Genomic DNA, 22,947 nt, shown 5'->3' on the forward strand with positions numbered 1-22,947 from the left:
ATGTCTTTTGAGGAGTGGTACAGATAAACTGACACACAGCTTATTTTCAAAGTTCTTGTTGTTGTCAGTTTTTAATTTAGTGTTGTGGTGAAGAAAATAACTTATCCTTTTGTTATGTAGGAGCTGTCTAAGATTACAATGCCTATTGTTTTCAACGAGCCATTGAGTTTCCTTCAGCGAATAACAGAATACATGGAACACATATACCTCATCAACAAGGCTTGCAGCCAGGCAGACCCCCTGGAGAGAATGCAGGTAACTCACCTTCTGCTTCGTTCAGCGGAGTTTCTTCTCACCTGGAGTCTTTATTTTAAGACAATTTCTCACTTGAGTGTATTTCTTTCTCTGAGGCTATCACAAGAATGTCTGGATTTGTCCAGACAAGTTTCTTGTTCCAAAGTGGCTGGATCGGGTGTTTGTGACACTTTCACACTTGATGCTGTGCAGAGTTTGAGCCAAAAGTCTAATGCAGGAGAGCACCGCAATCGATGGTGCCCAAGGCCCTAAACCTTTTCAGGACTGCTTACCTGTGACTCTCTTTGTGGTTTTATGTGTTGTGAAGATGAGATCTTAGCTTTAAGTCACCCTAAATTGATTAGTTGAGCGGCTCCATGATTTCTTAAGTTATGGAGTGAAAAATTGTTGTGACAGAGACAGGTTTTATCACTGTCTTCTTCTCCAAAACTGGTTGAATATATAGTGCTTCCTTTTTGGAAGAATAATGAAATACTGTAATGTGCAACAAATATAATATATTAAGCTCAGAGCTTTAATATACTGTTCTCATAAAAATGTGTTCTTAATTTGATTATAGGCTGTAGCTGCTTTTGCAGTTTCTGCTGTAGCTTCTCAGTGGGAGAGAACTGGCAAACCATTTAACCCACTGTTAGGAGAAACCTATGAATTAACCAGGTAATAATTACTTTAAATTGGGAGCTGGGGCTATTTGTGTTCTTGAGTTGGCAGACTCATACTAGTTTGGTTGTTTATTCAGTGAAATAAATAAAAATCTACTAAAATATATTTTTGACTGTAGTGAAAATTCTTTTCCCCAAACTATCTCAGAATCTTTGAGAAGTTGTTATAAAAGCTAATAATTTTATTTCTAGGTTTAGGTGGAGTATTCTTTGAATTATTAAGAGAAAAATTGATGTGTGTTCTTTCACCAAAGACATTTCCTGACCAGAGACTGTTGATTAATTTAAATAGTGTCTTGCTGATCATGTCAGATAGAGGAGTTAGGCTGTGGGATTTCCACCCCTAAATGGGTGATACGTATGCGGTGGAGAAAAGAATTTTCAGTCAGACCTTGTGCTGCCGCCCAAAGAGGTTCAGTATTTTCAAGAGTTATTTCAGTAAAATTTCTTCAAAAGCTCTTTTTGGATAGGAAGTCATTTGGGTGTTTGAATGTGGGTTGGTTTGGGGTATGAAGAGGAAAGGTGTTCAGAGTACAATCTCTTTCATTTCATGAACTGTAAATGTGTTGTGGGACTAGAAAAGGAAAAGTCTCACCTTCAGTTCAATCTAAAAATCCTTCAAACTTCTTAAAAGTATCAAATAACTCTTTTCTCTTGTAACATTTAAAAAAAAAAGTATTTCCTGTTTAATGCTCTTTTTTTGTTGTTGCTAGGGAGGACTTAGGATTTAGGTTTATATCTGAGCAAGTCAGCCACCACCCACCTATTAGTGCATTTTATTCTGAAGGCCTCAATAAGGACTTTATTTTTCATGGATCAATTTATCCCAAACTAAAATTTTGGGGGAAGAGCATAGAAGCGGAGCCTCGGGGAACAATTACTTTGGAGCTTCTTAAGTGAGTATGAGAAGTAAATACCTTTCTATGTTGATCTCCTGACCATTTACTTGGATGAAAAAATAGGTGGTAATCATCTTACTGACCCTTCAGAGGTGATTGCTGATGAGGTTGTAAGTTTATTTACAAGTTAATTTTCACTGCTTAATTTTAGGCTTCTGGTTTTTTTAAGTTATGCCATGCTCCTGTAGCTGTAGCAATTTGACCCAGATTTTCCACTATGAAAATTGGCATTTCTTAAAAATTGAATGCTGCTGAAAGCTAGTTCTGTGAAGGCATGTAAAATTTAAAGAGAGAGATAAAATTCTATTACGAGGTCATTCAAGCTCACCTGGCTTTTAAATAATTGTTGTTGGTTTTGCTTGTTTGTGTGGAAAGAACTGGGTCTTCCGAATAGCTGTTCTGTGTGGTGAGGGAACAGGAGAAACTTGCCAGGATTGCCTTGTCACCTGTTCAATGCTTCCTGTGTACGATCACCTTCCCGTTCAAATCAAAACTTTGCCTCTCTGGATTTCTCCCAGGCTCGTCTCTAATTGCATATGTCTCAGAATTTATGTGACTCTCCAGAAGTTGGGTTGTGCCCCCGGTGGCCCAGAGACTCTTGAGCTTTCCCCAGTAGGACACAAGAACCCACTAAGTAAGAGTTGCAGAAAAAGTATTCTGCAATTGAACACTTAAAGGTGCTTTTATAAAAGCTTTCCTCAGGCTTAACTCTGAGGTTGTTTTGAAATATCTGCTTATGAAACTTCTCGACATTTGGTTTCACTAAAGAGGCAGCTTTCCCTGCCCTATCAAGCACTGACCTCTTTTGAGAGTATAGTTTATTTGTTGAGCTGCTGGCATCTAATCTTCCAAAGTTTATAAAAGTATGAACTGGGTCTTGGATATTGAATCATAGAATTGTCTGGGTTGGAAGGGACCTTTAAGATCCAACCATCAACCTAACTGATAAAAACCATCGCTAAGCCATATCTCTAAGCACTGTGTCAACCCGTCTTTTAAATCCCTCCAGGGATGGTGCCTCAGCCACTTCCCTGGGCAGCCCATTCCAAGGCTTAGTAACCCTTCCAGTGTAGAAATCTTTCCTAATATCTAACCTGAACCTCCCCTGGCGCAACCTCTTGTCCCATTGCCTGCGACTTGGGAGAAGAGACCGACCCCCCCTGGCTACACCCTCCTTTCAGGGAGTTGTAGAGAGCGAGAAGGTCTCCCCTCAGCCTCCTTTTCTCCAGGCCGAACACCCCCAGCTCCCTCAGCCGCTCCTCACAAGACTTGTGCTCCAGACCCCTCACCAGCTCCGTTGTCCTTTGGACACACTCCAGCCCCTCAATGGCTTTTTTGTGGTAAGGGGCCCACCTGGGGACCCGTGGTGACACATGGGGACCCAATGGTGATGAAAGCAGAGGAAATTTCTTCTGAGTGTAGAAGGAACTATGAACGTGAGTGTAGAACGCAGACATGACAAAAATAAAGTTTGTTGCTGGAGAGAGAGCCTTTATTTAGAAGACTATTAAAATTCCTGCTTTGCCTAATCAAATTACAAGGCACAGATTTAAACTGGAGTATAAATGATTAAATAATTTATTTTAAGTAATTGCTTCAAGTTGGCAGCAGAATTTGAAATAAAATCGAGCCTCTCAGTGTTGTGATTCACACCCTTCTGCTGGGGTGAGCAGATTGAGAACTGCTCAGGGCCCGGGTGAAGGAGGAGCTGTTTGGGAAGCGAAATTGGGAGTCGGTGCTAAGTGCCAGGTTTGTGTTACCCAGGGCTGTGTTTGCAAAACACGCTTTAGGAGACACGCTTCCTCCTCACTTCTCCAGCACAAGTTAAGTGTTTTGATTTATCAGCGCTGGCCAGGAGTGGCTGGTGTTTAGTTTTAGGCTGTACAGCTGTTGGTGTCAAGTAGTTCATGAATAAAAATGAGCACTAAGGCTGGCGGGATGAATTTGGGGGGGTTTGGGTTTGTTTTTTTCCCCACTTGAGCAGTAGTCATTATTCTAAAGTGTGCTTGAGGACAGTTTGCTGTGGAAATGACTTCGACGGTCTGGTTTTGTTCTGTACTGGAAAATGACAGACCAGTTGGAAACATTAAATAAGGAGCGACCTCTCCGCACTTACTGGAAGTAGAAGAACGAGGCATTTGTTACAAAGAGGACTCTGCTTGTTTCGGTATTTTTTGTATTAAAATAGAGTTTGCAAACTTTCCTAAGGTGGATTGATTCCCAACCAGGTAACTTCAGCGTTTCTTTTACCAGCACAAGTGCGAATAGATGGCTTTGACTCCACCAAGCCAGTGACAATAGGAATCCTGTTGGTTAACACTTTGACTGCTTTTGGAATAATGCCTTTTTTTAAAGATTTAGGATCTGTTAACTCAGTTTGGTTAAGCTTTTCACAAAACATTAAAACCAAAATGAAACTTAATGGAAAATTCTTCAATTCTAGGACTTTTCTTTCTTCTTGGTCAATCTTTGGGCTGAAATTGAGCAATAAATGGGCTTTTTAAATGTCATGTTTATGAAGCATGAATATAGTGCTATCGTCTCCCACTGATGTCAACCAACCAGAAAAGCCCCAAAACCACACCCACCCACCCAAAATTGCCTTTGGTGACACTGGAGCAGCCTCATCTACCCATGTGGAAACTCGTGGTGTATTTGTGCAGTTGGTGACCCGTTTCATTCTCTTCAGGTTCAAAAGCCTTTACCACCCAGTGTTTGTAAAATAAAAACCGTACAAGTGGGTTAATCTGACCAACCCTTTGTGTCAAACCTGACTCAGAACTGGCAGTGACTAACCTCTCTGCTGGAAGACTCACAGATTTATCCTCAGTGCTTTTTTATCACAGAAAAAAAAAGGTACTCCAGATTATGATAGAGGTTTACAAGAAAGAGCTTGAGGAAGGAGCGTGCGGTGCTGCTGTGTACTGTAATACTGGCAGGAGAACCGGACTGACAAACGAACACCAAGGTGTTCGTTTGTCAGTCCGGTTCTCCTGCCAGTATTAAGTTTTATCACATACAGCTTTAAAAGCGCGAATGAAAATGATGAATTGCTGGACGGCTGTTTATGTTGGGCTGGAATTTGTAATCAAAAGCACAGCAACTGTAAAACTTACTATTCCAACTCTGCGAGAAGGAATTAAAATAAAGGGGATACCACTTGCACTACTGTTTAGATAGAGCACATTGTTGGCTTATAGAGAAAAGTCTGTTTCTTTTCTGTTTGAAGTTAACTGCTGCCTGTTCGCAGGAGCACTAAATATTTTGCCCTGTCATGAAGAGAATTGAAAACAGGCTTCCATTCCATCTCAAACTCAGGAAAATTATTTACTTCTCTGTTTTCTTCACAGACATAATGAAGCTTACACATGGACAAATCCAACCTGTTGTGTACATAATGTAATTATTGGAAAACTGTGGTTAGAACAATACGGAACGGTAGAAATTGTAAATCACAGGTAATGCTAATCGTGAAGCTGAGGGTTGGCTTCTAGGGACTGGTGTGTGGGCACTTCTGTTACAAAGCAGAGAGTTGTGATTTCTGTCAGATTACACAGGAACCTTTGCTTTCTGGGTCCAAAGTCTTGTCTTTTTTTTCTTTTCACAAATGCATACTGTTCATTGGATTTGGCTTAGCATCTTAATAATATTAATGAAAAGGCACAGGGCTAGATGGCTTATGGGATACAAAGATTTTACGTGTGTGTTACTCATTCAAATTCAACCCTATTGACAGAGAACAGAAAGTAAATTTAACTCCAGAACCATTAAATGGATTAATTGGAGGCTTGCAGTCGACCTCCATCATCATGGTCATTGTGATTTGGTTCTCTTTTTAGTTTTGAGAATAAAGAATGTCATAAAATAAGGGTGCAGCACGGAAAAATGACTGATAATGGGAATTTAGAGCATGTCAATTGCTCTGCCAACTGCCTATAGAAAAGCTTTTTACCTTGTATAAAATGAATTACCTCCGGTAATGATGATGGAGAGAATTTTGTGAAGACTGTATTACTTCTGTACATGTTTTTCTATCAATAACTGGGAGCTTTAATCCAGCAGCTGTTGTTTGGATACATCTCACAGCATCAAATCTACAACCCTGTCTCTTACATTGGCTCAAAAGCCCCAGGCTGGTCCCTGTATTCTGTGTGCCTGATGTAGGAACTTTTTTGTGCCTACGTAGGAACTGATGTAGAATTTTTGATATGCAATTTAGAGGTAACTTTTGAATGCCGTTAACACCAGATTTTCCTGCATAGGTCATTTGTAAAAGTTATTTCTCATTACAGTTAGCTGTAAACAGATATTAATCTGAAATGTGGTTTATTAATAGTGTGGGTTAAGTAGCAAGCAAGACTGCATTCCGTATTATTCCTAATACTTTTGGTATATTTTAGATATACTTGAAACTCAGAATTATGGTCATGTTTTCAGTTGGCTTTCACGAGCTGATGTTTTCATGTGGACATTGATTTCTTTTTTGTCCTTTTTCTGGAGCTTTGAAATTTGTGTGCCTTGTTTACTTCCCCAGTCAGATAATAAACCATAACTAAAGAAAAATAATGTTACAAATAACTATCCCTCACCTAATTGTAACTATATGAAAAAAGCTAAATAAGGTAAAAAAGTAAACTTACTAATGTATTTAGTGCCTTCCTGCTCTAAGTATGTGCTTATTTCCTCTACAGTACTGGAGATAAATGTGTCCTTAACTTTAAACCGTGTGGACTGTTTGGGAAAGAGCTTCACAGAGTAGAGGGATACATTCAGGACAAAAAGTAAGTGAGAAAAGCCTCTTGGCCTCTCCGTGTTTGAGTGCTGTGTCATTTCTTCAGTGCTGGCATCGTGACAGCAACTGACGTGACTGCAAAGTTGGTGGCAATGCAGATTGTCACCCATTTCTGCTCCCTGTGTCAGCATCAAACCCCTTGATTCCAGGATGACAATTTTAAATGTTATTAGGAAAACTCTCCAGTCCGGTCTTTGGAAATAAAGGTATCCAGGGAAGATGCAGAGTAGTGACAACTGATTTCACTGTTGTACAGTCACAATTCCAGTCTTCAGTTTAAAATAATAAGAATATGGTTATTAGAAATTTTTATTCAAACCCAAACCTGTTTGGTGATTCTGAGTCTCTGTCTTGTAAACTATTGGCTTTGTTTTACCCACACTCATTTCAGCAGGGGGAAAAGCGTGTGACTAAGTTGTGGAGATGTGTTCTGTGGGATTGAATGCCAGAAGGTCTGGAATAAGCTGAAACTTTTTCTTTGCATTATCGTTATAAATCTGCAAAGAAACATAAAATACAACAAAAAAAAGTAGGAAGCTGGGTATTTAACATCGATCAGAATCTGCATGACTTGGCTTCGAAGGCTTTATAAGAAGCAAAATCTAGGTCTCTTTTGCTTTCTCTGCAGCAGAAAGAAGCTGCGTGTGATCTATGGCAAGTGGACAGAATGTTTATGGTGCACTGACCCCACTACGTATGAGACTTACAAAAAGAACGAGAAGAGAGGTGGCGAGCAGAAGAAATTGAAGTCGGTAAGGTTAAGGGGTTCTTTAGGGAGAAAAGAAATATGGGAAATGAAAGGAAAACATCTGCTTTATGGAAATGGTCAGAAATGGTGGCAAATGGAGGGTTAAACCAGTCCGTCTCTCCTTGGGGGTCAGAGATGGGCAGTGTTAGTCCCGTGAGCAGGCTTTGCACTTGGAACTTGTGTAGTCAGACTTCAGCGTGGGCTGCTCGGATTGAAGAGAGCTCATAGAGGTTTGTCAAAGAGAAATCATCAAATATCAACCCCCAGCTGATGTTGTCCGGTCATTGAAGGAGGAAAGTGGCTCTGCTGCCAACTCCAGAGGTAGAAAAACTAGGATTTGGGCATTAAAAAAAAAAAATTGTAAGAAATTACATGTTCTTAAAGTCAGTTATAGTTTTTGGTGATGCAGCCTGTCAGAATTTGTGATGTAGAGAGCCCTGAAAACAAGGGGGTCTGGAAACACGCAGGTTTTTTTCATTGCATCACCTTGGTTGCTCATTGCAAATAAGTTAAACAGAAGCTAATCACTCTTAATGTTACGAGGCTCAAACTTATTTTTAAAAGTATTCTCATCAGAAGAATCCAGAGCAACAACAGTCCGTGCTTTTGGCTCTGGATTCCGTCATGGTACAAGCTAATGTTTTGACTTTTTTTAAAAAAAAATAAGAAGATTCTGTTCATCTTATGAAAATCAACTCTTTCCTTCCTTCCTTCCTGTTGAATCTATATTTAGATGGGGAACTGTCTAACAGTAAACCAGATGTCGACGTGGAAAGTAGTCTAAAAGAGTCTTTTTAAATAACGAATACTCAAACCAAATGATTGAAATGAGAATCTTAACCATATGGAGCTGTTTTCTAGAATATAAAACAGGTCTTGTTTAACTTAATAGGGTATTTTTGAATAAAATAAATGAGCCGTGTCAGAAGGGGCAGAAAGAAAATAGAAAGGAGGTGGGAGTGAGGGGAGGGAGGAAGACTGTGATACTGTCACTCTCGGGTGTTATTCCCCCAAACTTCCCTTCTGGTGGGTGTGGTTTTAAAAAGTTTCTGATGGTGAAATCCAGTGAAATTCTACAGTGTAGCTGTCTGTGTCCTGCAACAGTCAGATTCTCTCAAATTCTGGGAGCAGGCTCTTGAAGATACTGCATTTGATTTTCTATCTGTGTTAGGGCAGTGCAGCTGATAACAACGGAGCTTGGAAGGAAAGCTGCCATATTTATAAACTTAAGTACACAGTCTTCAAACTGAGAAAATTGGCAGTGATAATAGTTATTAGACTCTGAATCATAGGAAATCAGACTGAAACAAGTGCACATCTGTTTTTTTAATCGCACATCCAAATCTTTTGCAAATGATGAAGCAATATCTGGAAGCAGACATGCCCTATTGTCTTTCTTAACCAGTTCCTATAATGGCCTTAAATTGCAGTCTTTGCTCATTTCAACCTGAAGAGGTAATAGTCAGGTCAGGGCAGACTAAGCTGTGGCTGGGATAGAAGGGAAGCCAGAGAAAAGATTTCTGAGAGACATTAATTTACTATTATTATTATTATTTTTTTGAACAGACTTTCAAGTTGTAGATAGGCGATGGGAGTTTATTCAGAGATATCAGGAGCAAGACATTAAGATAAAAACGAGAGGAACAATATGCAGAGTGAGGAGAAGCAAACATGAGGGATGAGGCAGAAGTACAGGAGAGTGTTTAATATCTCAAATTCAAACAGATTCTTCAACCGTCAGTGTAAAACTCTAGATGAAACTGTCCAATTTCCCTTTGTTCCCCTGCCAAGAGTTATCTCTGTTTCAGAGTGAAGATGTTATTAAATCTGAAAACGATGAGGCTGATGATATGCCAGAGGTTCAAGACACGGTGCAGTTCATACCAGGCAGTAAATTGCTTTGGAGAATAAATTGTAGGCCACCAAACTCATCGCAGGTAACTGTTCCAGTCAGTCTGTGTATCGCTGTCTCTACTGTGTGATGTTCAAGAGAAACCCCGTGGAAGTGTCTGTCCTTAGTGTGCGGATTGTCAGGCTTTGTAATAAGATGATATTACACAAGCTCGGTGGTTCGTTCCCGTGCTGAGAGCACCTCTGCTGTGTCGAAGCTGGTGGAAAGAACGAGTCCGGTGTCTTGGGTTAACCTGCCTGTGAGGTCTCTGCACTCGGAATGGCTGAAGGGACACACGTCCCCTTCCGCAGCCCCTGCTCTTGGAGGACAGGCTTCCAAAAAAAAATAATAATGCAGTAACTGCACAGCTGGATATTAACTTCAATAGTTTCAACAAGACTCTTGGTCTTTTAGGTGTGGGTAATTTTTTTCATAAAAATCACGCTGTTAAATATTACATCTAGAGGAAAATTTGCCTTGATCCTCTGAAGCAAAGACTGCTTAAAAAAATGAAGGGTGTGATTTCCATCTCCTTCTGCTCTTCCTTGTCCCTCCCCTCCAACAAAAAATAATATCCAGTTTTGTATGAGCCTAACCTTGCTTTTGGGGTAACCAGTGGGAGAAGGTTTGAGTCAGTTACTTCTCTTGAAAGTTCTGTTGTATCCATTGGGTGCAGGGAACCCTGTGCCGCTTTGCCAAAATAACTTCTATGTTATCTTTAATTTGTTTTTAAGATGTACAATTTTACCAGTTTTGCTGTGAGTCTCAATGAGCTGGAAAAAGGCATGGAAGCAATATTAGCTCCCACCGACTGCCGGCTACGTCCGGATATCAGGAACATGGAGAACGGAAACATGGGTATGTGTTTGCTGGAGGAAATATTTCAGTAAGTTTGGAGAGGGGCGACTGGAGGGGGGTTGGTTGATACAGGAACAACTGCCTTCAGTTTCTCCTTCCCACAGCAGCCTTAACTCTTTTTCATCCCCTGTTAATGAACGTGGTTTTGAACAATGTATGATGTGTGTTTTCTCCCCAGAAAGTCTGGGAGAGCGAATGGGTCCGAGGTGGATCCCAAGACTCCTGTCCCCAGTTATGGTGTATTTGTGTGTTTGTCACCTTGGGGGCACCTGCCAGACCTGGACTCTCTTGCTCTGGCGTTTGTCTGGAAGGACGTGGTGAACACACATGCTGGGCTGCTCTGGCATTTGGCAGAAAAAACACATGGCCAAATAGTGGAAAAAAAAATATCACTCTATTACAGTTAATCAAAGTTCTTTCCCGCTGTCTGGGCACAGTGTTTCTGAGAGAGAAAACACCACGACTTCAGTTTTGACCCCGAGTTTGTAGTAGCAACTTTTCTGAAATGCCAGTTTTCATTTTTTGTTGCCTAAGATTTTCATTGTTCAGTGAGGTTGTGTGCAGCAAAGACTTTCTCATCCTTAAATGAACTTCTTTTCTGTGTTTTTTGGAGTTGTGTTTCTATTTTGCCAAGTAACCGATTTCTCTTGAAATGTCTGTTAGATGTGGCTAGCAAAGAAAAAGAGAGACTAGAAGAGAAACAAAGAGCTGCTCGCAAGGAGCGTGCGAAAGATGAAGTGGAGTGGCAGACACGGTAAGGGGGAAGGAAGCTGGGCACTTGTTCAGTGCTTGGGATTTGGAATTCTGCTTGAAATGGGTTTATTGAAGACAGCCTGTGTTTGATTTCTTGCATGACAGCACAATTTGTAGTGTCACTTAAAGCATTTGCTGGGTCAACAATTAAATGATGTAGCTGGAAGCCAAAATTGCTGATAACTTTGTCCTGGAGAAATTATCGAATAATAAATGCTGAAACTGGTCATAATTAACTACTGTGGCAATGCTGGATTTTTTTTGTTTTGTTTTGTTTTTTAAAACCCACAGAGGTTATATTTTTGTTAGAATGAATAAAATATTAAGTCTCATCTCTCCTTTAACCAATTTCTATCCAGCTTCTGGCAGTTTAGTAGGACGTTGTGGCCCTCCAGGGTCTTTTATTTTGGCACTCTTAGGACTTCTTGGTTTGGATACTTCTGAAATTGCTTTTTTGATAGCGTGTTCAAGTGACATCTCGGTTGTAGAACCCTGGAGTAACGTGTGATTTGTCTCCTGCTCCCCTGGCTGCTTTCCACAGATGCCAGTGCTGTGCAGTCAGGGTCTGCTCCTGGCCAGTTTCTGCAGGTGCTTCCTCAAAGGCAAGAACTTTGGGATGCTTCCATGATTTCATGGAATTCAGAAGAGAAAGCATTCTCTTCACAGCGCCTGGAGGAGCAGCTCCAGACTAATTCCAGTTAATGCCTTCGAAAATCTCTTCCAAAGAACATAAAATTGTTTTCAGTCAATGTGGCTAAAAAGGGAGCATCTGTTAATGCTCTGTGCAAAGTCCAGCTCCGCAGAAAAAAACTGTTTCCTGTTTGGACAGATTTACAAAAAGGATTGTGTAACTGATTTGGCATTCTTTTAAAGTAAAAATAAATATCTATAATCAATATATAATCTGGAATAGCAAAGCTAATTTTATTTGGAATAGGACAGCAATTTTAAAATCCATTTCATACTCCTTCTTGACTTTATCTATTAAAAAAAGAATTAAAAAGATGCTTTACAGGGTGTTGATAACTGTTTTTCATGTTCTGAATATTTCCTAAGAATTTTTTTTCTGATAAGAAATACCAGCATGTTCTTACAATGTTTTGTGAAAGAAGCAAAGTTGGTTTTTTCCCCTGTTAATAACTGTTCACTCTGTTTGCCTTTTTTTTTTTTTCTTTTATTGTTTCTTTTCTTTCTTTTATCTCTTACAGATGGTTTCATCAAGGCACTAACCCCTACACCGGGACTGCAGACTGGCTGTACTCAGGTGGCTATTTTGATAGAAATTTCTCAGACTGTCCAGACATATACTGAAATTACGGAACCAATTGCTCATCTCACCTGGACATCTAGTTACTAGATTTCATTCCAAGCCAGTTCCTCTGGTTTTGTCGATAGCAAAAACCAGCTTTTCTAAGTAAATTTTAACAAAAATTCTATCCGTCAACAATCAAGAATTTAATTATCACTAATGTTGGATTGCCAAATATTTAAATACTGTTGCGTTCTTTCCATAAAGCTGCACCTGAAATCATTATTTCAATCACTTTTTCACTAATTTTCAAAGGGACCTTTGGTTCTTCATTTTTCTCCCTAGTTTCTTTGTCAGGAAGATACGCTGTATCCGATAGAGCACATAACATCCTTGAAAACTACGTAACTTAAATAAAATAGAGATAATATCCTTGTTACTTAGTACAATAGCGAAGAAGCTGAAGTTTTTGGAACTGGGAGCAGGGATGAAAAGCTAATATGGTACCAACAGGATCAAATCCAGTGCTGTGGATACTCCCCGTGGAGAGATACATGTGAATTCCCTACGGTATGTAGCACTATGGGGGGACTGGAGCTCCTGCCCCCCTCTCAATACCAGTCAATAATTCAGAGACTCGGGGAAACAAAAACCCAACCTGAGCTGCTGGAGCTGTAGTTGTCCGTTACGCAGTCTTCACAACTTTGGGACACTGTGAGCATTAAACTGTGTACCTGTGATAACATCACCTAAAGCGTACGGCAGGAGAAGGGTGCCATAAAAAGGGCGCTTTTTCTGAAGTCAAAACGCTGTTCTTAAAACCCCAGGAGCTTGAGAAGCGATGGCAGGAATGTCGAGGCGGTTAAAATGTAAAAATATATTGCTTGCTACCACTGGGAGGCTTAGTTCTTCCGCACTACCTTTGGCAGCTTTGGCACTGTGTAAGCTTCTAGGCTAAACTTTCCTTTGAAGCACTTTGGTGTGTATAATCCCACAGGTTCAGGTTTTGGGGAAGTTTTTTGTTTGCATGTTTTTCATTATTAGGTCATGTCCGTTTTGTATATTGTGAAAAAGCAGAATCAAATTTAAAGCTTTGGCAGAATTATACCTATTACAAGTTTTCTGTGAGCACGTGATGTCAAAAAGTGGGATTTTTTTTTTGTTCCATATCAAGCCATGGAAGCCATATAATACTGGAAATAATCAATTACTGAATTGACGCATTCATTTTCTTCCAAGCGGTACACTTCGGGGGGAGGTAAAGGGGGAGAGAGGCTTGAAAAATTAGGTCCGGTAATTAAAACTAATCCTACTGTTGCATCCTCTTTTATGGAAGTTTTTACTTGAGTAACCAGGCAAAAACAGAGAGCGGCTGCACTGCTGTTCAGTTTACAGTACTTCAGAAATGGCTGGTGTTGAGCTGGTTGTGGAAGAACAGGTCTGACTGATGTCCAGACACGCTTGTGGTTTCAGCCAAAGAGTAGATTTTTGAAGTGCTTCTCTCCCAGCCACAGGATTAAAAAGCAAAAGAAAACGAACATACTGATGGAGAAAGGTGGTTCGTTGTTTTTTTTTTTTTGTATCAAATCATGCATCTAATGATTGGATTAACTTTAAATTCAGGAGAAACTTTGTTGTTGTCTTCATTGGAAAAATAAGAGAAGCTGTAAAACTCCAGGGCAGTCAATGAGGGCCTCACCTGAAACGTGCTCGTGGCAACTTTATTCAGTGGCCAGAAGCTGTACTTCTTGCTGGTTGCCCGTCTCTGGGACTCCCAAGCCACACTCGGTGAGACGGCACAGACAGAAGGGCTGTGCTTGTTCCCAGTGAGTGCACAGACCTTTCGCTTTTTAAAAAAGACATTGCTGATCCACGTGGGACAGCATAAAAATACATTTTATTAAAAAAAATGAATTTTAATGACCAGGCCAGGCCCTGTAACCCCCTTTCCAAACTTGCTGGAGGCAGTGTAGGGAAGCCTTTGCTTGGTGAGGATTGATATTAAGCCAGTTGAACATCTCATAGGAGTTTAAAACTTGCTTAAACTAAATAGTATGTTTAATGCTGGAGTAGTGTTTTTAAAACAATACATATAAATAGAAATTGCCTTAATGGAAAAACTGTAGAATAATTGCTAAAGAAATACTCTGTTTATAAGAAGTGTACAGGTTAGCATCCCTCTCGTCTCAGTTATGATTTAAATTCAAAGACCCACAGCCTTGTAATTATGTGAATGCATGAAAAAATTCTAACAATGCGTTTAATCCAAACTTCAGTATAGAATCTTTATGGGATTTAAGAAGGAACTGGGAAGATGTCTAAAGTAAGAACACTTCATTAATTTTGTCTTTACCCCCTTCTCCCCTTCCTTTAGTGTGAAGTTTTGAGTAAAATTTCAGTTTGGTTCCAAAACCATTTTTTTTTTTAATTTATTGTTCTTCATTGACAACACTTACAAATGACTTTCCCCTCACTGCCCGACTGTCTGTGCTTGGCTGGAGCCGCGGGACTCCTAGAGCTCTGAAAAGTGAAAAGGTTTTATTTTCGATGCAGATCTCGCCTCAGTAGTTTACGTGTCAAAACGTTAATAACTTTGCACCTTTTGAAAGAATGTCACTTTTATAACTTGATTAAACACTGTATATAAGATAACTGTGTTAGTATATGTTAATACAGATATGTAGAAAAAACATATAGGAAGAAATTAGAACAAATACTTAATACCTTGTGGTCCTCTAGATGGTGACAGAGAGGTTTTTGAGGGAGACTCTGGTACCAGGGCAGCTGCCTGGTGGGGCCGGAGGGATGGAGGGCAGCTGGAGACAGCTTGGGCTTGGCTCAGCCACCTCCGGGGCTCAGTTTTGGTTCAAAGATGATTTAAATGGGTACTTTGAACGCTTCCCGCCCTGCCATCAAGGTTTTCTTCCAGCCCATGGGGTTCCACAGCAGCCCTGAGGGGTGAGGGCAGGGAGATGGCGATGGCCAAGGACGGGATGGGGAATGGCAGGGCCTGGCGTGGGGGCGATGGCGGAGGGGCCGAGGGGGTACAGGGGCAAGCGGAGAATGACCTGTAATGGCTGCTGTGGCGTCTGCTCCTGTGTCTGAGGGAACCTCAGGCTGTAGCTGGGGAGCAGCCTGTTCGCAGGCATTTGTCTCATAATCGGCACCCAGATTAATGAGGACAGGAAGTGTGTACCCTGAACAAAACAGAACGAATTAGCAGGATTCATTCTTGTGTAATAATGAAAAATAACTTCATTTTTTAAAAACATGAAAAATGTTTTTAAAAAAACAGATGAAGCCTCTTCCCTCGGGAAGCAGGGTCTGCCCCGCGGCTCCTCCAAACGCTTGAGTTCCGTGAGGGCAGGGAGCCGCCGGCCCCCTCAGGAGACGCCTCACTGAAATGGATTTATTTTTGTAATATTTAATAACCGCCCCCCCCCCTTGACAGCCCTGCTCTGTACAGGTCTGCGGACGCAACCGTTGCGCTGTAAAGCTGTAAATGGCAATAAAGGTGGTTTTGGAGACGCGCCGGCTCCGGCCTCTGCTTGGCGAGCGGGCGGGCGGGAGCGCCGCCATCTTGCGCCGCCGTGACACAGCAGGCGCCCGGGGCCGCCGCCCCTGACTGACAGCCGCGCCGGCCAATCGCGCGGGGCCGCGGGGGCTCGCCCGCCGCCTTGCCCCGCCCCGCGGCGGGTGGGCTTCCGGCGCGCGGGGCAGGAAGAGCGGGGCGGCGCGGGGCCTGCGGCGGCGGCGGCAGGTACCGGCGGGGCGGGACGGGTCCCCGCGGGCCGCCCGGCTCCCCCTGGCTCTCTGACCGCCTCCGTGCTCGCCGGAGGCCGCCGGTGGCGCCCCGCGCCGGGGAGCGGGGTCTCCTGCCGGGGGAGGTCGGGGGGACGCGGCGCGGCGGCCTTGGGGGGGCCCGGGTGGGCGGGGAGGGCCGGGGGCGGCCGCGGGCCGTGCTGTGCCGGGGACCCCGGGTGCGTGAGGGGCCGGGTCTGGCGGTGCGCTGGGCTGGGGCGGCGCGGAGGGGGCGGCGGCACCGCAGGCCTAAGAACAACTGCAGAGTCACGCAGGCCGAGCGGCTGCGGGCATCGGCCTCCGCGGCCCGGCGGGGCCCGCCTCGGGAGGGACGGGGCCCCAGAGGGCGGTGGGGCCGGGCTCCCTGCGGGGTGCTGGAGCGAGAGCCTGGAAATCAGCGTAATTATAGCGCTTCTCGGGATTTAAAGGTCCCTGACCCCGCGAGCCGTGATAGGAACCGAAGGAAGGAGCTCAGGGGGTTTCGTTTTCAGGTACCGTGGCAGGTGGGCTCCTGGGTATGAGCACAGGGCTGTGCTCTTCATCCTGGGTTCCGCTTTAGCTCTTTGGATCACCCTGAAATCCTGCAGGCAGTGGAACAGATGGCTTTTGTGGAGCTCGCTTGATAAAGATTGAGATTTGGTATTGAGAGAATACCAGAGGGTTTCTCATCACATCTGCTGCTCTTTCTCTCTTTCCAGGATGTCTTCAGGCGCGTTATTTCCAAGCCTGGTGCCAGGCTCCCGGGGCTCTTCGAGCAAATACCTGGTGGAATTTCGGGCAGGGAAGATGTCGCTGAAAGGCAGCACCGTGACCCCCGACAAGAGAAAAGGCCTTGTGTACATCCAGCAAACTGATGACTCCCTCATTCACTTCTGCTGGAAGGACAGGACTTCGGGCAACGTTGAGGATGTGAGTAAGGTTTTGGGTTTCAGTGCTGAGGCGTTAAGTCGGGGTCTGTCTCGTTCTTCTCCCGATGGCTCTGCTGAAAGAGCTTCTTCAAGACAAATTAGGACGAGAATGCCACTGTGGCCTGACTTCCAAATCCTCTCTGTTCTGAGGAGCAAGGGGAGGAAGGTTTGGGGAGGAGGGCAGAGGTCTTTCGGAGGCTAAAAGGAATGATCATGTATTTCCTCAAACGTTTGTTTCTACCGCCACGTTTTGCAGGATTTGATTATTTTTCCTGACGACTGTGAATTCAAGAGGGTACCTCAGTGCACCACCGGCCGTGTGTATGTATTGAAGTTCAAGGCAGGATCAAAACGACTCTTCTTCTGGATGCAGGTTTGTGGGAAGCCGGTAATAAAGGTCTTGGAACAAAATCCTCCCAGTTTGCCTTGTACCAAGAGCAACTTTCTTGCAGGAGCCAAAGACAGACAAGGATGAAGAACACTGCCGTAAGGTGAACGAGTATCTCAACAACCCACCGATGCCAGGGGCTTTGGGTGGAAATGCCAGCGGGGGCCACGAGCTCTCGGCGTTAGGAGGTACAGTCCATTCTCTGCTCCTTCACGTGAGAGGCTTTTTTTTTTTTTTTTTAATTTATTTTTAGAATAAGCAGTTACAGTTCCCTAGGAAGAAATTCCTGATGGCTTTGGAGGGTGAGTTGGGGACAGTGTTAATACCAGAAGTGTAAAACGTGGTTTTAGCAAAATAAACTGGGCTGTTTATAAGAGGTGCAGACTGGAAGTTAAGACTGCCAGAAGAAATCTCTCTTTGTTTCCAGCAGATTCTCTGGAGTCTTACCTCTTTACGAAGCCAAGTTACATTTATCTTTTATGAGCATCATGAATCAGTAAACACTTGAAACTGTTTTTTCCATACAGAATGTGATGCCAATTAATCTCCTGCTGTTTGAGCCGGAGTGCTGTGAAAAAAACCCTATGTGAATATGTTGTGTTTCAGAATGTTTTTGTTTTTAGGTGAGGGTGGCTTGCAAAGCCTTCTTGGAAACATGAGCCATAACCAGCTCATGCAGCTGATCGGACCAACGGGCTTAGGAGGACTTGGTAAAATGCTTTAATATCTTTATGCCAAAATGGTATTTTCTCCTGCCAGGTTAAATCTTACCTGACAATATTTTCAAGTAGTGCTATTGATTTGAATAGCGCTGCTTTCACCCGAGAAAGCAAAGGCCCTGCCTCAAAGATGAGCTAAGGGGCAAAAAAAAAGGATGCAGGAAATGAAGGGTACCAGATTCTGCTCTCATCTTCGGGCTTGATCTGCAAGGAACCTCGGTTCTGCTCCTTGCTCCACTGAATCCTCTGCTTTTTTTTTTTTCCTCCTTTTTTCTACCCCTCCTCTTCCTCCTAAATACTCACTGGAGCAGGGACTGAAAACCAGGGTGAATGTCCCAGTTTCCAAGCTGTGGAGCTGCTCGTGTGTCTCTGACCCAGTGACTATTTGTGTGCGGAGCAGGAAGAGTCGAAGGGGGAGGCTGGAGCGTGTCCCCCCCCCAGGCACTCTCTGCTCAGAGCAGTACGGCTCAGGTTAGGGCCTTCTCTCCTGGGCTGTGCTGGGGGGAGACTGAATCGTGGTGCTGAAGGGGATGGGAGGTGTGTCAGAGTCCCGGCTGGGGGCTGTTGGGAACCTTCCTCGTGCTCCAAGCCCAGCAGAGCATTGTCTGAGACCCTGGAGTGGAAGGAGGCAAAGGAGCGTGTGGCAGGTGGCAGTGGTTAAGGTTCTCTGCCTGTTTTTGTGGATCTGGTCTTTTTAGCTTCAGATGCAAATCTTGTGTTGGTGGGATGCTCAGATGCAAATCTCATGTTAGTGTTGGAAGATTCTGGCTTTTAGGATGTGTTTGGAAAAGATCTTCCTTCTTGAAGCTTCACATAACTCCTGAGACTGTCTTCCTCTTCTTCTCCACACTTTTTCCTCAGCAGCTCTTCTTCCTTTGCCTTTACATCTAGCCCTAAGACATGAAGTGCACTCCTGTAATGCAGAGAAAACCATCTGCCTGCCTCTGCAAGCGGTGGTGGTGGTGAATCCCCGTGGAGCTCTTCCCCCAGTAGCGCCTTGTTCCTTTGCAGCTGGTTTGCATCTCTCAGGACTCTGCCTTCTTTGCAAAGGAGCTTCCTTGCTCCTGGGAAAGGTTCTAGCGAGGACAAAGGGAGCAGAGTGGTGTGTGGTGCGGCTCGGTTGGCGTCACCCTGCGGTTCCTGCTGCTATGGGAGCTTTGTGGTTAGTGAACGGGAGCGTTATGGCTCCAGGGAAGCGGGTCCCGTACCGAGGAGGGAGCTGGGGCTGGCTCTGACCTCGGGAGTTCTGCAGCTTCACTTCGTCAGGTGTTTGCTCATGGAGCGCTGTCCTTCTGTCCTCTGCCGGCAGAGAGTTCCCAGGAGGAGGGTGACGAACACGGGTGCTTGTGCAGGGCCAGGTGTCTCGGATGTGGTACAGGAACCACTGGATGGGAAGTGTTCGGCTGACGTGGCCCAAAGGAATTGTAGTGGGACAGTCGGTCAGTGACAACTCCAGTGAACCTGGAGGCTGCGGTAGCTCCTTGGTAGTTGGGGTGTGTGGGTAGGGGAGACCGATTCTGATTTCTCTTGCTTTTGGCAGTTGGCTGAAAGGCCGAGTCTTGGTTTCCTGCTGTGTTTCCTGCTGCTGCTCTGCTGGGAGCGCTCCGCTCGTGCGCGGGGTTGTCCTTCCTTTGAAGTGTTTAAGGACCGGGCTGATTCTGCTGCTGCATCTCTGCGTTAGGTCTGGAGCTGCAAAACCCGGGTGTGCGGGGGGACAGCGGGGGCGGGACTCAGAGGCTGCCTCCGTGACCTTCTGCCGAGGGCCTTGGCTTTAAGGATTAGAGAAAAGTTGGATTTTTGGAAACAGTAGGTGAGAGGAGAGGGCTGTGTTACAACGGTCGTGTACGGACGGCACAAACCGAAGTCACTTTATCCTTGCGTACATGTAGGAATCGAGTCATTTCTAAAACGAGCGACTCTCTAAGGCAGGTTTCTGAAAGGGCAAACAGAGCTGTTAATGCACAGGAAGGGGCGGGGGGGTTGGTCTGGGCTCTTTCACCCCCTCCTCCTTTATTTTAGCAAATAAAACCTTTCAGGTACAAGAGTGACCTCTCTAGAGCAGGGAGGTGCAAAAACCCCAAAGAAAGACATTTCTAAACCTGTTCTCGCTTTATGTTTACGGAAGGTGGGCTGGGGGCGCTGACGGGGCCTGGGCTGGCCAGTCTGCTTGGAAGTGGGGGACCCCCGACCAGCAGCTCATCCTCAAGGTAGGGATCCCTCTGCTCCGGGGCCGGAGTCATTTTGTACCTTAAAATGTCCCTTGTGTGGGAGGGATGGTGCCCAACTGAGCAGGAAACGTGGGGGGGATTAAGGCTGCTCGTTACCTCTCTAAAGTGAGGCAGGAGCTCGTCATATTGTAGGGGCCGGAAAAGAAGCTTTTCAAAATACGAGGGACAAAGCTGTTTTTTGCAGGGAATTAATGACACTAATTATCTTCTCCAGCTCTCGCAGCCAATCAGCTGCCGTGACACCATCTTCCACGACTTCTTCTACGCGTGTAACGCCCGCCCCGTCCGTCCCGGCGGCCGCCTCGGTGACCAGTCCGAGCCCCGCTCCCAGTTCGGGGAATGGAACCAGCTCAGCCACGAGCCCAACCCAACCCATCCAGCTGAGTGACCTTCAGAACATTTTAGCCACCATGAACGTGCCGTCTGGAGCGGGAGGACAGCAAGGTAACCGTGTTCTCACCTGGCAGCCGCTGGAGCCAGGAGTCCTTCGGAGCTGTTTGACTCTCCTATCCTCTTCCAAATTGCTTTGAAAGGTCTCTTAAATTGGTTTTTTGGCTCTTTTTTTTCTTCATTTGAGTGCTGCTCTTGGCTGCTTTGGGAGTCTCCTCACTCCAAAGCTGAGAGAGGGAGAAATGACGGTAGCAGCGTTCTAACTGCGTTTTGATTCTCCTCTGAAGAGAGCACTTGGCTTATGTGACAAAAAGGTGGGGGTTTGTGCCCAGTCTAACTGCCGGCTGGTTTTTTTTCATCCTAGTTGACCTGGCGACTGTTCTGACTCCCGAGATCATGGCCCCCATCCTGGCCAACGCTGAGGTTCAGGAGCGGTTGATGCCTTACCTCCCCTCGGGGGAGTCCCTGCCGCAGACGGCAGAGGAGATTCAGAACACCCTGACGTCTCCGCAGTTCCAGCAGGTTGGTGCCACGGGGGGGGAACATTTCTACTTCCCTCCCCTCCCTATGCCAGGATCTGCCCTGTCCTGGTTTTTGGGGTTAATGAGAGTGTTGAGCACAGGGAGTTGCTCTGTGGAAGGGAAGAGATTTAACGGAGCACTCGTTCTTCCTTCCTGCGGTCACCCAGGGGCGGATCAGAGTTTTTTGACTTTTGGAATTGGGTGTTACCTTTCCCTTTATTATAAACGCTCTGGCAAATTACAGGAGCAGGAGCAAATTCCTTATTCCTGGTCAAAGAGTGGCTGGTCAGCAGCGTCCTTAAGGGTCACATCGAGTGACTGGCAGGAAGAGATGCTCATGTTCACAGCGAATCCCTCGTTTCTCTTGGACCACAAGTTCTTAATTCCAGGGCTGGCTGGCTGTGATGAAAGCTGGTGTGGCTCAGGCCAGTTTGAACTGGTTACACTGGTTGACTGAAATATGTCAATCATCTGCAAAGTTTCCATGTTCAGGAAGATTGGTTTTAGTTCAAACTATGGCAGCTCTTTTGCGCAGCCGAGACTTGGCACCGAGGGATGGTTGTAGTTGGTGGGTTGCTGGAGCATCTGCCTGTAGATACTGATGTGGGTTGTCCGTGCGCTGGCGGGGCCCGGCGGGTTGTGCCGCTCTCCTGGCGCAGCGCCTGGGGCTGGAGAAACTGGAAGGTGGTTTTTGAGGCTGTTGCCTCCTGTTCACAGGCCTTGAGCATGTTCAGCGCTGCCCTGGCCTCGGGACAGCTCGGCCCGCTCATGAGTCAGTTCGGTTTACCCACCGAGGCCGTGGATGCGGCAAATAAAGGAGGTAAGTGGTGCGTGTTGGTGGGAACACCGTGAAGTGGTTTGTTGGGGTGGGTTTTTTTTTTTTTTTCTGGGGTTGTGGTTTTTTTTGGGGGGGGGGGAGGGTGTTTTTTTTTTTTTCCACTGGACACAGCCATTGACTGTGGGATGTGACAGTTGGCTCCTGTGTAACTGTCAGAAGCTGCCTCTTGCACTGTTCTTTTTACGAGAGGGCGTGTGTGTTCCCCAGCAGCCGCAGAGCGACCTCAGAGCGTGTTTAGAGACTTCAGCGATGTGCTGAGCAGCCCTGGCCCCCTTTTCTTGACAGAGCTGTAAAAGACTCCAGAGGGGTCACAGTCACCTTGTTCAGGGACGCCTTTTTTGGTGGGAGTCCTTAATGATTCATCTGAAATGAGTGAAGGCAGGAGGGGCCTGTAGCACCGAGGGGAAGGGGATGGCTTTTCCCTAACGAGCTTTTAGCTCCTGTTCCGTTGCTGAAGGGACTGGGGTCGCCTGTGCACGGCTGAAGCACAGACAAGGCTGGCTGTGGCAGAGAGCGCCAAGTGTGTGCTATGTACTGAACGAGCGTTAAAATTCTCCCTGCGAATACAGTCTCGCTAAAACAACTCTTTACTTCCCAAATAATTGGGAGCTTGACCTTGTGCAGACAATCAACTCCAGCCCAGAAGGTGCGAAGTTAAATAACGACCCTGTTTTAACTCGTAGATGTAGAAGCGTTTGCCAAAGCGATGCAGAACAGCGTCAAGTCAGACCAAAAGGAAGGCGACTCCAAGGACAAGAAAGACGAAGAGGAAGATATGAGTTTAGATTAAGTTATTTGCTCTTCTTTACAGATACTCCTAGATACTAACTTAAAAGCAACTGCAGTAGGATTACTAACTTCATATTATGCTTATATAAATCTACAAATAAAGGAATTTTCTTTATCTGCCACACTGTTCTCAGTCCATTTAACGCAAACACAGGGAAATACAACTGGAACGGCCCCATCTGTGTCACTCCCGAGGTGGTGGTGATTCCTCTCCCCCCTCTCCATCAGCCTCACGCTCGCTCCTCACCAGTAAAGAGA

The 22,947-nt window shown here is 44.9% G+C and overlaps 2 protein-coding genes across 7 annotated transcripts in view; both read left to right on the forward strand.

Annotated features, from left to right (window-relative positions):
* The window catches only part of OSBPL2 (oxysterol binding protein like 2), a 36,042-nt gene extending 21,285 nt beyond the window's left edge, over nucleotides 1-14,757 (forward strand). For 2 of the 3 annotated variants that reach the window (XM_074156843.1, XM_074156844.1), the window contains 10 exons: nucleotides 121-255; nucleotides 815-912; nucleotides 1,631-1,813; nucleotides 5,167-5,274; nucleotides 6,508-6,597; nucleotides 7,237-7,360; nucleotides 9,165-9,293; nucleotides 9,982-10,105; nucleotides 10,769-10,859; nucleotides 12,067-14,752. In XM_074156843.1, the coding sequence (XP_074012944.1) occupies nucleotides 121-255; nucleotides 815-912; nucleotides 1,631-1,813; nucleotides 5,167-5,274; nucleotides 6,508-6,597; nucleotides 7,237-7,360; nucleotides 9,165-9,293; nucleotides 9,982-10,105; nucleotides 10,769-10,859; nucleotides 12,067-12,169 (1,185 nt within the window). In that variant the 3' untranslated portion in view covers nucleotides 12,170-14,752. Of the gene's footprint in view, nucleotides 1-120; nucleotides 256-814; nucleotides 913-1,630; nucleotides 1,814-5,166; nucleotides 5,275-6,507; nucleotides 6,598-7,236; nucleotides 7,361-9,164; nucleotides 9,294-9,981; nucleotides 10,106-10,768; nucleotides 10,860-12,066 lie in introns of all 3 variants that reach the window. The other variant, XM_074156842.1, reaches the window with a different exon arrangement.
* Nucleotides 14,758-15,818: 1,061 nt separating this feature from the next.
* ADRM1 (ADRM1 26S proteasome ubiquitin receptor) lies at nucleotides 15,819-22,947 on the forward strand. 4 transcript variants are annotated; one of them, XM_074156846.1, is made up of 10 exons: nucleotides 15,819-15,867; nucleotides 16,607-16,817; nucleotides 17,073-17,189; nucleotides 17,269-17,392; nucleotides 17,828-17,914; nucleotides 20,049-20,130; nucleotides 20,366-20,595; nucleotides 20,906-21,063; nucleotides 21,780-21,882; nucleotides 22,584-22,947. In XM_074156846.1, exons 2-10 carry the CDS (start codon nucleotides 16,608-16,610, stop codon nucleotides 22,688-22,690), a joined length of 1,218 nt encoding a protein of 405 aa, XP_074012947.1. In that variant the 5' UTR covers nucleotides 15,819-15,867; nucleotide 16,607; the 3' UTR covers nucleotides 22,691-22,947. The 4 variants fall into 4 exon arrangements, with proteins under 4 accessions (XP_074012947.1, XP_074012951.1, XP_074012950.1 ...); XM_074156848.1 differs by having other exon boundaries at nucleotides 15,866-15,994; XM_074156850.1 differs by lacking the exon at nucleotides 17,828-17,914 and having other exon boundaries at nucleotides 15,820-15,867.

The sequence above is a fragment of the Numenius arquata genome, chromosome 12 (genome assembly GCF_964106895.1).
Source record: "Numenius arquata chromosome 12, bNumArq3.hap1.1, whole genome shotgun sequence".
Classification (NCBI taxonomy): Eukaryota; Metazoa; Chordata; class Aves; order Charadriiformes; family Scolopacidae; genus Numenius; species Numenius arquata.